Below are 15,075 nucleotides of genomic sequence, written 5' to 3'. Positions count from 1 at the left end.
GGGTGCGGTCAGCAAAGAACATAAATAAACAAAACCATATTTATTTATTTTATGCCGACATTTCGACCTGAGTTTAGCTTTGAGTTAGGGCTATAGAACAAAAGAGATAACAACATTTAGAGAAACATAAAATTTAAATAAATGATAAAAAATTGATAACTGATAATTGAATAGTCAAAAAAAAAAAATTAATTGATTGATAATCGTGGAATTAGATGGTAGTAGATTGAAAACAGTGAAAGATGAAATATAATATCATGTAGTTAAGAAGATATGTATAATATAAGATATGCAAGTAATGTCTAAAAAACTGAAAAATGAATAAATAAATTGAATCTACAAATTGAACAATATGACAGACAATGAAAATAGTGAGTGGCATATATCTGAATTACAGTGTGAGTATTAACTTATATACCTATACTTAAAAATATAAATATATATGTGTGTATATATGCAATAGGAAAGAGGTAGAATATGGAGAATAGGAAAAGCATAATGTAACAAATATGAGAATGAGAAAGGAGACTCACGTTACGTAGAAGGTAGGCTTGCAACTGATGATTTATGGTTTTTGGAAAGGCTCACTAGAGAGAGCTACAGGCAAAGGGTTTGTTAGAAACGTAACTGTCAAGAAAGACCGTTATGACATAATAGTTGATATGAAATACCAATGATAAAAAAATCAAGTTATAGTTTAAAAGAAAAACATAAAACCAGTGATATGTAAAAATACGGAACCCAAAGGTCAAAAATTCATGAATAAAAATTAATAAGAATAAAAAATATTTGTAAAAACAATAAAATTGAAAATATATAATGATTGATAAAAGAAAATAAATTATGGGTGCTTTAATAAATTAACTATTTGGGAATAGGCTAGGGATAGATTTTGTTTATCTGTTTTGTGGTTGACTGAGGAAGCTTCTAATTGTATAAAAATGCTTTCGGATAGTAATCATTTGTCGTGGTTAGGGACAGAGGCTAGTATGGTGGTATTGTCAAAATCTGAAAGAGATAAACTATAACTTGACTTTTTTATCATAGGTGTTTCATATTAACTGTTATGTCATAACGGTCTTTCTTGACAGTTATGTTCCTAGCAAACCCTTTGCCTGTAGCTATCTCTAGAGAGCCTTTCCAAAAACCATAAATCAATCAGTTGCAGGCCTACCTTCTACGCCATAACGTGAGTCTCCTTTCTCGTTCTCATATTTGTTACATTATGCTTTTCCCATTCTCCATATTCTACCTCTTTCCAATCACACATAAATATATATATACACACACACACACGCACATATATTTAATTTTAGTATAGGTATATAAGTTAATACTCACACTGTAATTCAGATTTAAGCCACTCACTATTTTCATTGTCTGTCATATTGTTCAATTTGTAGATTCAATTTATTTATTTATTTTTCAGTTTTTTAGACACTACTTGCATATCTTATATTATATTATACATATCTTCTTACCTACATGATATTATATTTCATCTGTCACTGTTTTCAATTTACTACCATCTAATTCCACGATTATCAATCAATCAATTAATTTTTTTTTTTTTACTATTCAATTATCAGTTGTCAACTTTTTATCATTTATGATTCAATTCAATAATTTGTATAATTCCAAATTTGTTTGTATACTATTCCTTTTCAATTTTATGTTTCTCTAAATGTTGTTGTTATCTCTTTTGTTCTATAGCCCTGATGAAGACCTGAAACTCAGGTCGAAATGTCGGCATAAAATAAATTAATATGGTTTTGTTTATTTATGTTGTTCTTTGCTGACAAACTTCTCCAACAATTAAGTTAAGTTCGGAATATGAATATAACAGAAAAAAATTATAATTAAATGGATTTAATTAGGAATTGTAATTTGTAAATCAGTGATTGCCAATGAAACAGCTCTTGAGGGATTCATATTGGACATTGGACTAAGGTCTTTGATCTAAAGTTAGTAGTGGAAGTGTGGATCAACTCTTACACTGCTGAATACTAACTATACTACACTACATAACACTAACTCAAATGTAAGGATTCACTACTAAATAATTCAAAACACTATCCAAATTATAGTCTCAAAACTTTTATTTCTTTTACACGTCCAACGTTTCGGCCAATTCGGCCATCTTCAGGGACAATCTACTTAATTCACTATGAAACATATCATTTAACCATTCCAAAAACTTCATACAGGCTATTCTGCCCAGGTCAAAACATTTATATCTAATAGGTCAAATATCCATTAAAAATCACAGTCAAAATTATTTATCCTCAACCACTATCAATACACTTTCATTACAACAAGAGGTTGTAATGAAAGTGTATTGATAGTGGTTGAGGAGAAATAATTTTGACTGTGATTTTTAATGGATATTTGACTTATTAGATATAAATGTTTTGACCTGGGCAGAATAGCCTGTATGAAGTTTTTGGAATGGTTAAATGATATGTTTCATAGTGAATTAAGTAGATTGTCCCTGAAGATGGCCGAAACGTTGGACGTGTAAAAGAAATAAAAGTTTTGAGACTATAATTTGGATAGTGTTTTGAATTATTTAGTAAAAAATTGCCAGTCTCAAGAAAGAATTTTAAGATTATAAATAAGTAAGGATTCACTTTCAAAACTCATCTAAAACAATTTGACAAAAATTATATTCCTCAAATCCTACATTAAATCCCAAAAACAGTTTATTTCAAAATTACAGCTGGAGAGGTCTAATCTGGTTTCCAACATCATAGTAAATTATAATTAGATTAATAAAAATACAACATATTTTTAAATTTATTTCTTATTTTTAGAGTAGTCCACACATTTTTTATAGCTCATAGAAATAAATATAGCTCAACCACAAGTACATCGTACACCGAGGGCAAATGCAGTTAAAACTAACATCTCTGTTCCATTTGTTTTTTGTTTTTTTACTTGTTTCTAGGTTCATTCCCTTCACTAATTTGCTGTACAGTAGTTCAGTGTCCACCATTTCTTCCAACTTAACTCTGTTTTCATATTTAAAGATTAAGTACCTTCCAGATTTCTACAAAGTCTAGATCAGGTTCGATTATTCTCTCTAACACTCTGCCCTAATTTCCATCTTCCATACCAAAATACGCTTCATTCAAAAGCACTGCAACTATAAACCCTTAAGCGCTCAATATAATATATTCTATTCTCTGGACCTAATTTTATCCTTAATCATTTCAATTACTTATCTTTCATTCAACTGTTACAGCCAAAACATTACACAATTACTTTCTGGCCCTCATATTTTAAATTAAAGGTTTATAACAACCTTGCTTATTTTCCTTCTCTCCCAACGGGCATTGCGCCACAATCTACTTCAAAAGGGTAGGTTTACAAGCCACTAAATTAACTAACACATTCAAAATTAGCTAGTTCTAATGTAAAATTTTTAACTTCCTTAAATTTTATATATTTTTACTTTAATCATGGAAACAAATACATCATTATAGGTCAATGGAATGGGTCAAGAAGGAAGAGTTACTTCCCTATAGACTTATCTAGTTCCTCTGTAGCCACATTCTGTATTCTTATGGTGTAGGTACGGTACATACATTTTTAAGTATCATAAACAATTTCCATATATAATTTTAAAGTTAAATAACTTGCTCTAATAATAAAAAAAAAAAAAAACTGACCATGCTTAGGAGAATCAGAATCTTCGGAAATGGCCTGCCTCAGCCATCTCTTTTTAGCGCAGTCTAAAGGAGCCAATCCTGGTCTTTGAGTTACCTCTTCATTATTTAATTCATTAGCTCCAAACCACGAACTAAGAAGATTCTAAAATAAGAATGGAGAAAAATCAATTTTACAATAAGAAAAAATAGTCATGCTCAGTAAGAAAATGGCACGAAATTGAAACATTAAAAAAAAAAAAAAACACGTATACTCCAATAAAAAATAATTTAATAACTTTTTGCAACATATTTTAAAGTTTATCTAATGAAAATTTTTGAGTTCTAGTTTAAGAAAATTTTAAGCTAAAACTTAATCAAGAACTTTTATGATTTTTAAAATTGATTTATTACCTTCTTAGTTTTGGGAAACTTAAATCCAGGAGCTAAAGGACCAACAGCAGCCGCAACTAACAAACAAGCATTGGACACTGGTGGAGGTGTTGTTTCCGATTCACTCGAATTAACAGGTTCTTGCACAATAGGATCTTCATCCTAAACCAGAGGATAATATAATGATAATGAAAAAGAATAGAAGAATTTATTATTTACTTTAAGTAAGTAAACATAACAGTCACCCAATAATATTAAGAGGTATGTAAGATAAAAATAGCGTTCATGAGGCGTAGGATAATACCTTAACTGGAGTAGAAGCTTCGTATACTGGATTATCAGGAATTGGTGGAGTACGAGGAGAGCTTGGAGCTGATCCTCCAACTGAAGCGCTTTCACTTTCATCTGTATCTGTTTCTTCGGATTGAGCTCTTCTTCTTGTTGTCCTTCGGACAGGCAAAACTCCTGAGCCATGAGTTTTAGACACTGTATTCCTTCGTGGCCTCAGCGTTTTAGAAGATCTTGTTTCTCTGAACCTTATATTTTACAAGGCATGAGTTAATAAATTACTAAATTAAAATAAATATAGGACTAAAAATTTTTATAATTTTTACTTTTTCTTTAACTGTGGTTTTTCGTGTTTTTCTCTGACTGGTGAAAGAGAACTTGAAGACTTTCTGACTCGTCCCGAGCCTGTTCCAGAAGTCAACTGTTTTCTCTGTTCATCTTTTTCTAACCTTTCAAATGCTTTCATGATAGCTTCCATTTTTCTTTCTTCTCTTGTCTAAAAAATAAATCAACAAATATTATACATATTACTCTTCTAATGATCAATAATCATAAATAAAATAAAGCAATAATTTTAAAAAATAGCAACTAGTAAATGTAAAATTGAAGTATACTAACAGCATGATTAACAAGAACAATCCTATTCTTTTTTTTTTTTTTTATTCACTATAGCAAATTCAATAATGTGAATTAATAAAGGTATAAAATAAAAACATTTACACTACATCAGTTTTGTAGCCTATTACTTTACATATACCAATCATAATAAAACTAGGAACATTTAAATTTGATAAATAAAACAATGGCAGTGCATACCGTGTCTACCCTCCAAGAACGGTGATATCCATCATAGCTAACATAGCCTGCCTCGAAAGGATACCCTGTCTCTCCCCACCTTGTATTCAGTTATACTTTTTGAACACTTATTAAAGATGTCCGTGTAGATTATTTACCAAAACATTGACAATCAAAGCATCATTTATGTGACAATAACTGGTTTGGCCGACTGGAATGGTGTTGCAGGACTCAACTGGACATGCTGTTCAATTAAGAATACCTTTAAGGTTCTTATGATGCCAACACAGTGACCATCATTAAGATAGGTCACTACAGTGGGCGGAACATCTGGCGAGAATGCCCGTGCACCAAGTCCTGAAGAAGATACTTGATAAAAGGTTACACAAACAGAGAATAGTCCAAAGGCCTACACCGTGCTGGTCAGATAATCAGTCCATTCTGGGCATCCAAAACTGGAAAGCAGCAGCACAGCTGAGATATGAAGGGAGGTTGAGGTTGCAGGTGTTACCGCTCCCTTGCAGAATGTAATGCCAATTAAGAAGGCGAAGGTAGATGTTCTTATAAATGAACCGCTTATTCAAAAACTATCAAATGAAACTATTCAAAACTGCCCTTAGAACTTATGTTTCGGAATAGATGTTAGAGTATCTCCATTCGCTTCTAGCATAACCACTGTAATTGATCCACTAAGTTTAGAAAGGATTATAAATTCCAGAATATAGAAGGAACTTTTTTTTGTAAAAATCCTAATAAGTTAAAACGAATCCTAACTTTAAAAAAATATCTTAAAAACTCACTATATTTAATAAAATAAATTAAACTGATTTATTAGTTAAAGAAAAAGTAAATTACCAGTTTTCCGTCATGTTTTTTAGGAGGGCTGGTCATGGGATTTCTTTTCCTTTCTTCACTTTTGGCAGCAGGTGTTGTAGCACGCCTTGAACTAACTTGGCCTCTAGTGGCTTTGGTATTAGATGATTCTCTTGTTAAAGGCGGTGACGGTGCACTTACAATGGTTTTGGATGTCTGAAACAGCCAGATACAGATATTTGTAAAAAATAGTTATAAAACTTTTTTAAAAAAAATAACATTCCCTAAGGGAAAAAATATACTATTTATAATAAAAATCATTAAACACAAGTAGAGGAAATTTAATAATGAGTAAAGAAATTTTTTTTTCAGATTTCTCTTAATTTGAAAATGTAAGGGTCTCCAGAATTAAAAAAAGATCTTATTCAAGAATCCATCACTTATTTCTGTATCATTTTGGATAAAACTTAGTTAATTTTCTTTTTTCTCATTTTTTCTATTTTCTCATAGAGAACATAAAAAGTTCGAATCTAAGTAGAAATACAGCCAGGCATTATATAACTAACGGATCAACAAAATTGTAATGTCTTTATTTAAATCACTTATTTGATATAAATATACAGTGTATTTCATCAGCTACTTTGCACTATTTTTCATTTTCTTATATACTCAACCATTCTAAAGATAATTATGGCAACATTTTTATATATTTTTTCTTGGCTCGACAAGGGTGTCCCACATTTTTTTTTGGCCCAGCGAGGATGTGTGAAGTTATTTTGCCCAAAATAGTTTGCCATGGTGAAATTAGTTTGAGAACCGCTGGGTTAACTAAAAGGAATCTAAAAAAAAAACCTGATGATGACTATAACTTCTTCTGGCTTCTTTAACATTAAAATGAAACAAAAGGTACACCATATCTTACTAATTTATGATTATTAACAAAATACTGGCTTTTTTATAATATGCCAAGAACTTCTTCTATTAGAGGGTTTCTAAAAATATAAAATTTGATTTCAGTTGGAATTATAAACAGAATCTACCTAAAACACTTGTTATGGAATTCCCTGACTTTTCAGTTTTCCAGACCATTTTTGAAAACGTTTTAGATTACAGAAATCTTTATAACATAACATGACTAGGTAATTTAATGATTCTACTTATTTCTTTCCTAAAATATTATGAGGCATTAAAATTACTTTAAATGCTGGTTGAGGGAAACTAAGTTCTTGGAGTTCTTACAACATTTACCACAAAAAATCTTTAAACATACCATGATATGTTTTATGTGTCAGTCATATCATTACCTTGATGTGACAAGATCGTAAGTAACTATAATTTAGAGAAACAGTTTTTAAGTTACTATTTCCTATATTTATATATATTTTATTGTTATTCATAACAGAGAATTTGTACTCGCATCCTTAAAATTGTAAAATTAGCTGACAATCTTTCAGTTTCAATATACAAACAGTATAAATCCATTTAAACTTACTATTAACAAGAACCATTAAGTATATTAAAGGGAAAAATTATTGAACAGTTTAAGAACCTTAGGCTGAATTATGAGTGGTTCTGGAGACAAAGCCACAGGAGCTGGCCTTTTAGTTGTTCCCACAGGTTCTTTAGTAATATTGTTGTTATTATTATTATTGTTGTTTAGGCTTAATGAAGATGCCTTTGTAGAAGTAGAACTTTCTGAAAGGGTTCGTCGCCTGCCTCGTCGTCTTTTATCATTCCTGAAAATTATTCATATAAAGATTAAAGAAACAAGAACAAATATAATATAATTGTATAAAAAGGGTGACCGAGTGTAACATTTTAAACTAGCAACTAAGTAACAATCCAAGTAAACAGGTTACTTACACAGATTGTGAAGAGAGAATGCATTTTTCTCCTGAAGCACAGTTTGTGGTGCCAGGTCGATGAGGAAGAGTTATTTCTGTTTTAGCTTCAATAGGCATAGTACTCACAATGTACAAATGGAGGGTGCCTTTTTCTATACAATGTCGAATCTGCAATACAAAATATTCATCACTACATCAAATATTATTAGATTCAAAATTTAATTTTATAATATTTTTCAAGGCATCATTAAATTAAAAACACTAATCAATACATTAATTTATCACATTGTATGTTCATACAATTTGTGGAAACAACCTATCAACCCAAGTTTTTCATTATTTCTTTTAAACCTAAGCCATAATTTTAATTACTCTGTTTCTACACTAGAAAAACAATTTTTTTTCTTCTAAACAGTAGCTTATACTTTTTGAGTTAAGCTTAATAACCAGCCTTGACAATTAATAGAATCGATAGCTCTTTGTGTAATTAAAATGTCCCTAAAACATGAAATCAATGTTTATATTAAGAATTAAATGCTAATAGAAATTACCTCAGCATTAGGATTGCAAGAAGATCTGATAAACCTAGCATCATTGCCATACGTTGTAGCGTCTACTTGGACTTCAGTAACTTCAGAACCAGGACCATTTAAACGGTGATGAAAAATGAACTGTTTTCCATTTCCTTGGGTAACCCCTTTAGCCAACATGTATTTCCCTCGAACTTCAATAATTGCTTGATTTGACGGTATGAATGCAGTGGTCACAAGAATCTGTAATTATGAATTAAATTTAAAAAATATATAAAGTAATATAGTAGATAAAATGTAAGAGTTAAATTTGCATAAAATTATTTCATTCTTTATGATAACTAATAATACCATAATCCTAAAATGCACTCAAATTATATTATTATTTGTTTTATCTCAATATTACTAGATAAGAAATGTATTAGGTATAGCCAGATCAAATTACTTATATGCAGTTTTCTACACATCTTTGCATTGCAGAATTCCTCATATCTGAAAACACATTGTTGGTTCTAAGTCTGTGTATCTGTTGAATGATTAGCTGTTGAACGTGCAGGACTGATTTTGCTTTTATTATTATATTATATTTTTTCAACACCCATGTCTATATGGGTACGAAATCAGTCACCCACTTCAAGATAGAAGAAACTATATTTATCTAGAGACTAGAGTTAAAACAGCTTGAAAGATTTTATGTAACAAGCCTTAAGTCATTACCTTAGTGCTCTTAAACTGTTCATATATAAAACATTATCAAGAAAAATTAGGAAAACATTAAACAGCACATTATTAGGAAAAATTGGGACAATTTATTGGAAAAAGTAAATTTTGTTATCGTATAAGTTGAAACATATATCATTTAATGGAAAATTCAATGTAAACACTTGGAAAGTAAATAAATGAAAAAAAACAAAACATCTAAGTCAGACCAGCATTATAAACAATACAAAATAACAAACTATGTATCCATGATTTTTCATAGCATTTTCCACAAGCTCTGATCACACTCTTTTCAAGTTTTTTTTTTAACAATGCAGAAACTAAATATCTCTCAGAACATTCCAGAAAGTCATTAAAAGATAAATAAATCGTCAACAAAGCTCAAGCTAGGCTAGTTGCATGAGTGGACAAACCAAATATTTAAAACCTTGCATATAACATAGAAAAAATGGATAATTGACAAATTTTTTAAAACTAAAATCACTTGAAATAGTTACTAGCTAAGTGTGACAGTCATATGACAAAAAATAGAATAAAATAATACATAAAATGATTTATATATATGTATATATAGTTGACCATAAAAATTGATATATAAAATGATTTAATTCAATCATTCCAATAGCTGAATAAAGTTATACAGGAAAAATCTATTAATATAAAATACAAATTATAGTTAGCCTATTTAGACTTACCTTAAGCCCAGAAGGTAACAATGAAACTTTAGATTTAGGAGTCGCAGAAACTGAACCACCTAAACGTAACTCTGAATGTAAACCATTAACTTTTATAGCAGATATTCTCGCACGTAACTCTTGGGAATAATGATTTGTGACTGCTTCTTCATAGGAATCAATCCATTGCCTTAATTGATGAATACCTTCTCCCGGAGAAGGAGATCTTAACTCGGGACCTGGGACAACGACATCTTTCTTCTCAGCAGGAGCCTAAAAATGAATAAAAACAATAATTAACAGATCACACTGTGTACAGAGATGTGCAAAAATGGGGACCCTTATTCATGAATGAGTCATTTATAAATATTGTTTCCATGACAAATTCAGCTATTAGCTTCATAGTTGCCCAACTCTAACTGAGGACAATTCAATTCTTTAATAATTGACGTAATAATAAAGGCTTAGGGGACCTTAAGGTTCGGTGCCGATACCACCTAACATTATCTACATACATCTAGCCAGTGACGCCCCTCTAAATCCAAATCTACTAAATCAGCTTAATGCAATCTTCCCACCTACGTTTTGGTCAATCCATTGGACATTTAACCATCACTTCAGAGTTTATTAACATTTTAGGAATCCATTTGTTTAATAAGTCCCACAACCTTTCACGCCCATCTTATTCACCACAACACTATAACCTGAATTATATTTACAGAGTGCAGACCCCTCAATTCAGCATTATATAGCATTCTAAATTCTTCCTTTAACTCATCCTTTTTTGATCCGAAAGTTTTATGTAATACTTTATTTTAAAAACCTTAAGGCACAGTTCTACTCTGAGTGTAAGAGGCCATGTCTCGCATCCATAAAGAACAGTGGGAAGGATAATAGCTATATAAATTCTAACTTATAAGGTTTTGTACAGAAGGCACGAGCTAGGCAATTTCGAAATTGAAAAATAATACGTATATCCTGCATTTCGTATCGCTTTAATCTACTCATCAAGTTCATTTTTTTTTAGTTACCCAAGAACCTTATTTCTAAAACCTATCTTCCTGTTCAAATACAGTTCTTTCTATACCAAAATTGCTCCTGTTTCTAATGCTAATTAAATATTTTGTTTTATACTATTTATTTTGAGACCTGGTTCCTTACTAGAATTTAACAATGTAGTTAGTTGTATTAAGTTTTAAATTTTCCTCATCCTCACCCAATAAGACTAAATTATCAACATACCCTAGCACCGGTATTTTACCACCTAAAATTTTAAAAATAAAAATCATTTAATTATTGATCAATTTTTTTTATTACGCATCAAATATTACAGAAAAAGTTGGAATACAAAGGGATAGTTCAACAGCTAATAGTGCAAAACCCAAGAGGAGAAAAAAGGCAGTTATTACACCCCAATTTTTGATTACTTCAATGAAAACTATGTATAATTAATAGTCAAAATTAATGAGTTTCAACTATAGGTAGGGGGAATAAAAAATGGGCGGCTAACTACCAACAGTACTCGAAAACCTAAGAGAACATTATTTAAATTAGAATACATTTTCTCAAATATGAGCTCTAATAAGAGATGTTTATGTTCAATGGTTCTTGAGATATAGCTTTTTAAACAGCAACATTTCATAAAAATCTACTGAAAGATTAGTAGTTAGTTAACTTATTTGGAGAAATCTATATTTCACGAACTATTTGAAATATAGATGTCTATTAGCACTCAATTTAAAGCTAGTTAAATGTACTATAAAATAGTTTATGACCTTTATCTTTGTAGGAACAGTAGTTTTTATGATATTTGTTAAAATATACTGATTTATAGTTTTTCGAACAATAAGTTTGATTTATGAAGAACTTTATTACAGAAAGCATAAGACAAACAGATGTTTGCCAGTACTCAAATTAAAGCTAGTTAAATTTACTAAAAAATATTTTATAACGTATATCTTTATAGGATATAAATATATAATAGATTTTATGACATTTGACAAAATAAATTCACAAAATTTTAATTTCCAGTTGTTCAGATAAAATATACCTAAGGAACCTACAATGACAATTAAGACCTACAATGGTCTCCCAGCACTCAAAATAAGGAAATTTATCTTACTATAAAGTAGTCTATGACACATATCTTCGTAGGGGTAGTAGTTTTTGTTAGTTGATGATATTTGCATATGAATATAAATTTAGCACATGAAAATTTATCTGAACTATAAATCAATTTATTTTAGCAAACATTAGAACTCCTACGAAGATAAACTTCATTAATTACTTTATAGTCCATTAAAATAGCTTTAATTTGAGTGCTAATAGAAATCTGTATATTGAGAAAATTTCTCAAAATAAATTCATAGACTTCTGATCTTGCAGTACATTCTGTACAACATTTTAATGAAATGTTGCTTTTAAAAAGCTATATCTCGAGAACTATAAAACATAAATAGTTCTATCAGGGCTCATATTTCAGCAAATTTAATCTACTTGAAATGATGTCCTCTTAGGTTTTCTAGTGCTGTTAGTAGTTTTAAAAATATAGACCTCCGAATGAAAAATTAATTTATTCTACTATCACGAAACAGCCGCCATTTTTTATTCCCCCTACCTATACTTGGCAGACTCATCAATTTTGACCAGTAATTATACATAGTTTTATTATTAATGTAATCAAAAATTGGGGTGAAATAACTGCCTTTTTTCTCCTCTAGGGCTCTTGTACTATAAGAATTAATAGACATATGTCGATTTCATGGTGCAAATTTAAATAATTGACATACCTCTCTTTTTTTAGAGATGGTCTTTTTTGGCTTTAGTTTGGCCGTGGGTTTGGCATATTTTCCTCTTTTGGTTTCAGTAGTTCCTCCTCTCCACCTTCCTGACTTAGTTCCACTAGCGCTACTTGCACTGGCTGTTCCAACACTGCTTGTTCCCCGTTCGCCTCTTTTACGAGCAACTGTCCTTGTTGTAGTACTACCTTTCCTTGTGTTAGTATTTCCAGCATTGTTTGAGTTATTGCGACCTAAGAAATAAAATTCTTTATAAATAAATTCTGTATAATTTATAATTGTTTTCAAATTGTGATATAATAGGTAGATTCAGAAAACAAAGACTAGAGTCTCTAGAATATTGAAAACAACTAGCCAGTATTTACGGGCTTAAGACTTAAGGGCTTTGTGTTTGAAACTTTCAAACTATAACTTAAAATTAATTAATATCTATTGCTGATTTTTTACTCTATCATAAAAATTATCACATTACCTGTCTTGCTAGGAGGTGTATTAGCTGAAGATGACTCAAGGGAATCTGAGGAATCATTGAACTGACTTCTTTTAGAGAGTTGAAGCCTGATAGCCCTCGCTTTGTCAACTTTTCTAGGCTCACATTCTTCACACCTGTATTCTTCTGGTATGTTCCCTCTTTCAATACCCATACAATCAACATGTTGCCAAACTCTATAGGCAAAAAACCCTATATTAAAATAATAGTGGACCACAAAAAAAAAAAAATTATATATATATAATTCTTTTTTTTTAGTTTCACTATTATTTTTATTTATATATATATATACACACACACACATAAATACATACATGCTTGCACACACACTCATGCTTTTTTTATTAACAGTTATAGTATTAGATTATCATGAAGTGAAAGGATTTCTTCCATAAGATGAATCACATACAACTTCCTGATTTTAGAAGAAATCCTTTCACTTTATGATAATCTAATATAAAAACTGTTAAAGAAAAGAGTTAGTATAAAAAATTAGAAAATGGACTTGGGTGGTTTTGGAATGCATTAATTACCTCATGTGTAGATCAGGGATCGACTTAAAACGATTTCAGTACTAAATAAAAAAATTAAAATTAATTTTTGGGTCCAATACAAATGGGGTATGTTTTAGAACAAGAAACAAAAGTAAATTTTATCCAAAACTTGCTTTAACATTACATACATTAGAAGTTTGATAATGGTGGCCGGGTTTTTTGAGGCAGGTCCTAAACACTTTCAATCAAAAGTGTTTATTTGAATAATGTCTTGGCTTGAAGGAGGGAACATATTTACAATAATAAGCTATTTATTTTTCTAGGGTGAGTCCTTTCAGGGTAACATTACAGAAATGGTACAGTGGCCTTTAGAGTCACAGAGTAAAATAGAGGTGAACAAATAAATAAAGGTATAATAAAGAAATAAATAAGATAGTAATAGAAATTAAAAAGTAAAAATAATAAGTGACTACATTGAAATTTATAAATTTTGATTGGAAATATGGAAATCAACTTCAAATTCTTTTGGAATTAATTAGACAGAGAGTGATTAGATAAGCAGGATTTAAAGGTGGGAAGGTCACTGGAGCAACGGATGTTTAATGGCAGAACAAGGAATAATTTTCAAAAGTCATTCTGGCTATAAAGCTTTGGGAACCAGTAATATAACACATCTTTTCAGCCCTAGTTGAGATATATACAATTCTTAAAGCCATATAAACAAAAATAAATATTTAAGACAACACTAATAATTAATATAGTTAACTTACAGGCATTTATCACAGCATATCATGTAGCCATCATCGTGCTGAAAGTCGCTATGATAAAAAAAAAAAAAAAAATTATTATTCAATCGGAATAAAAAAACTTACTGTGTATTCCATTTAATGGTTAGAGTATGATGGATTAATTGCCATAAGAAATGAAGCATAGTAATATAATACATTGCTTCAATGTTGCCACATCTCAATGCACAATTACATCTTACTGTGTATTCCATTTAACGGTTTGGGTATGATGGATTAATTACCATAAGCAATGGAACATAGTAAGATAATATAAGCTTCAATGTTGCCACAGATTAATGTATAATAATATCTTACTGAGTATTCCACTTTTCACCAATAATAACTTTTTGACTTTATTTAGTCCGCTATATTGAATATATTTTAATATTTTTATAACTTATACAATGTTGAAGAAATTTAATAATGTATAAATAAATTTGAAAATAAAGACTAATAAATCAAATTTTAATCAAGTAGTTAATTAAAAATATAGGAACAAATGCATATAAACAGTTAACCCAAGACAAACCATAAGAACAGCTATGAATATATCTAAGTTGTCTCAGGTTGTTCCAATTACTTTATAAGTACCAACATCATCAATAATAGTCATGTTTTAACACTAATTTATTTAAGTATCCAATCAAATTTTTGATAGAAAGACTTGATATAAAATATGAGAATGATTTATTGAAAAACAGGCGAATGGCAGTACTAATAAAGTAAAGAGAAATCCTATATTCAAAAAGAAGAAAGTTGTGCTGGCCAACTGATTGGGCTGCTATCTACACAGCATACTTA

At 30.0% G+C, this 15,075-nt stretch overlaps 1 protein-coding gene across 6 annotated transcripts in view; it reads right to left on the bottom strand.

Annotated features, from left to right (window-relative positions):
- upSET overlaps nt 1–15,075 on the bottom strand; it is a 45,750-nt gene that overhangs the window by 13,947 nt on the left and 16,728 nt on the right. For all 6 annotated transcript variants that reach the window (XM_024359677.2, XM_014425144.3, XM_024359678.2 and 3 more), the window contains 12 exons: nt 14,257–14,304; nt 12,975–13,168; nt 12,494–12,735; nt 9,726–9,977; nt 8,332–8,553; nt 7,800–7,948; nt 7,486–7,672; nt 5,979–6,152; nt 4,655–4,824; nt 4,345–4,576; nt 4,062–4,202; nt 3,672–3,813 (listed from right to left, as the gene is read on the bottom strand). In XM_024359677.2, coding sequence (XP_024215445.1) covers nt 3,672–3,813; nt 4,062–4,202; nt 4,345–4,576; nt 4,655–4,824; nt 5,979–6,152; nt 7,486–7,672; nt 7,800–7,948; nt 8,332–8,553; nt 9,726–9,977; nt 12,494–12,735; nt 12,975–13,168; nt 14,257–14,304 — 2,153 coding nt within the window. The remainder of the gene's footprint in view (nt 1–3,671; nt 3,814–4,061; nt 4,203–4,344; nt 4,577–4,654; nt 4,825–5,978; nt 6,153–7,485; nt 7,673–7,799; nt 7,949–8,331; nt 8,554–9,725; nt 9,978–12,493; nt 12,736–12,974; nt 13,169–14,256; nt 14,305–15,075) is intronic.

The sequence above is a fragment of the Halyomorpha halys genome, unplaced genomic scaffold (genome assembly GCF_000696795.3).
Source record: "Halyomorpha halys isolate HHAL.00 unplaced genomic scaffold, Hhal_1.1 Scaffold497.1, whole genome shotgun sequence".
In the NCBI taxonomy this organism is placed as follows: Eukaryota; Metazoa; Arthropoda; class Insecta; order Hemiptera; family Pentatomidae; genus Halyomorpha; species Halyomorpha halys.
The sequence above is the reverse complement of the archived record's forward strand: the minus strand, read 5'-3'. Positions and strand labels throughout refer to the sequence as shown.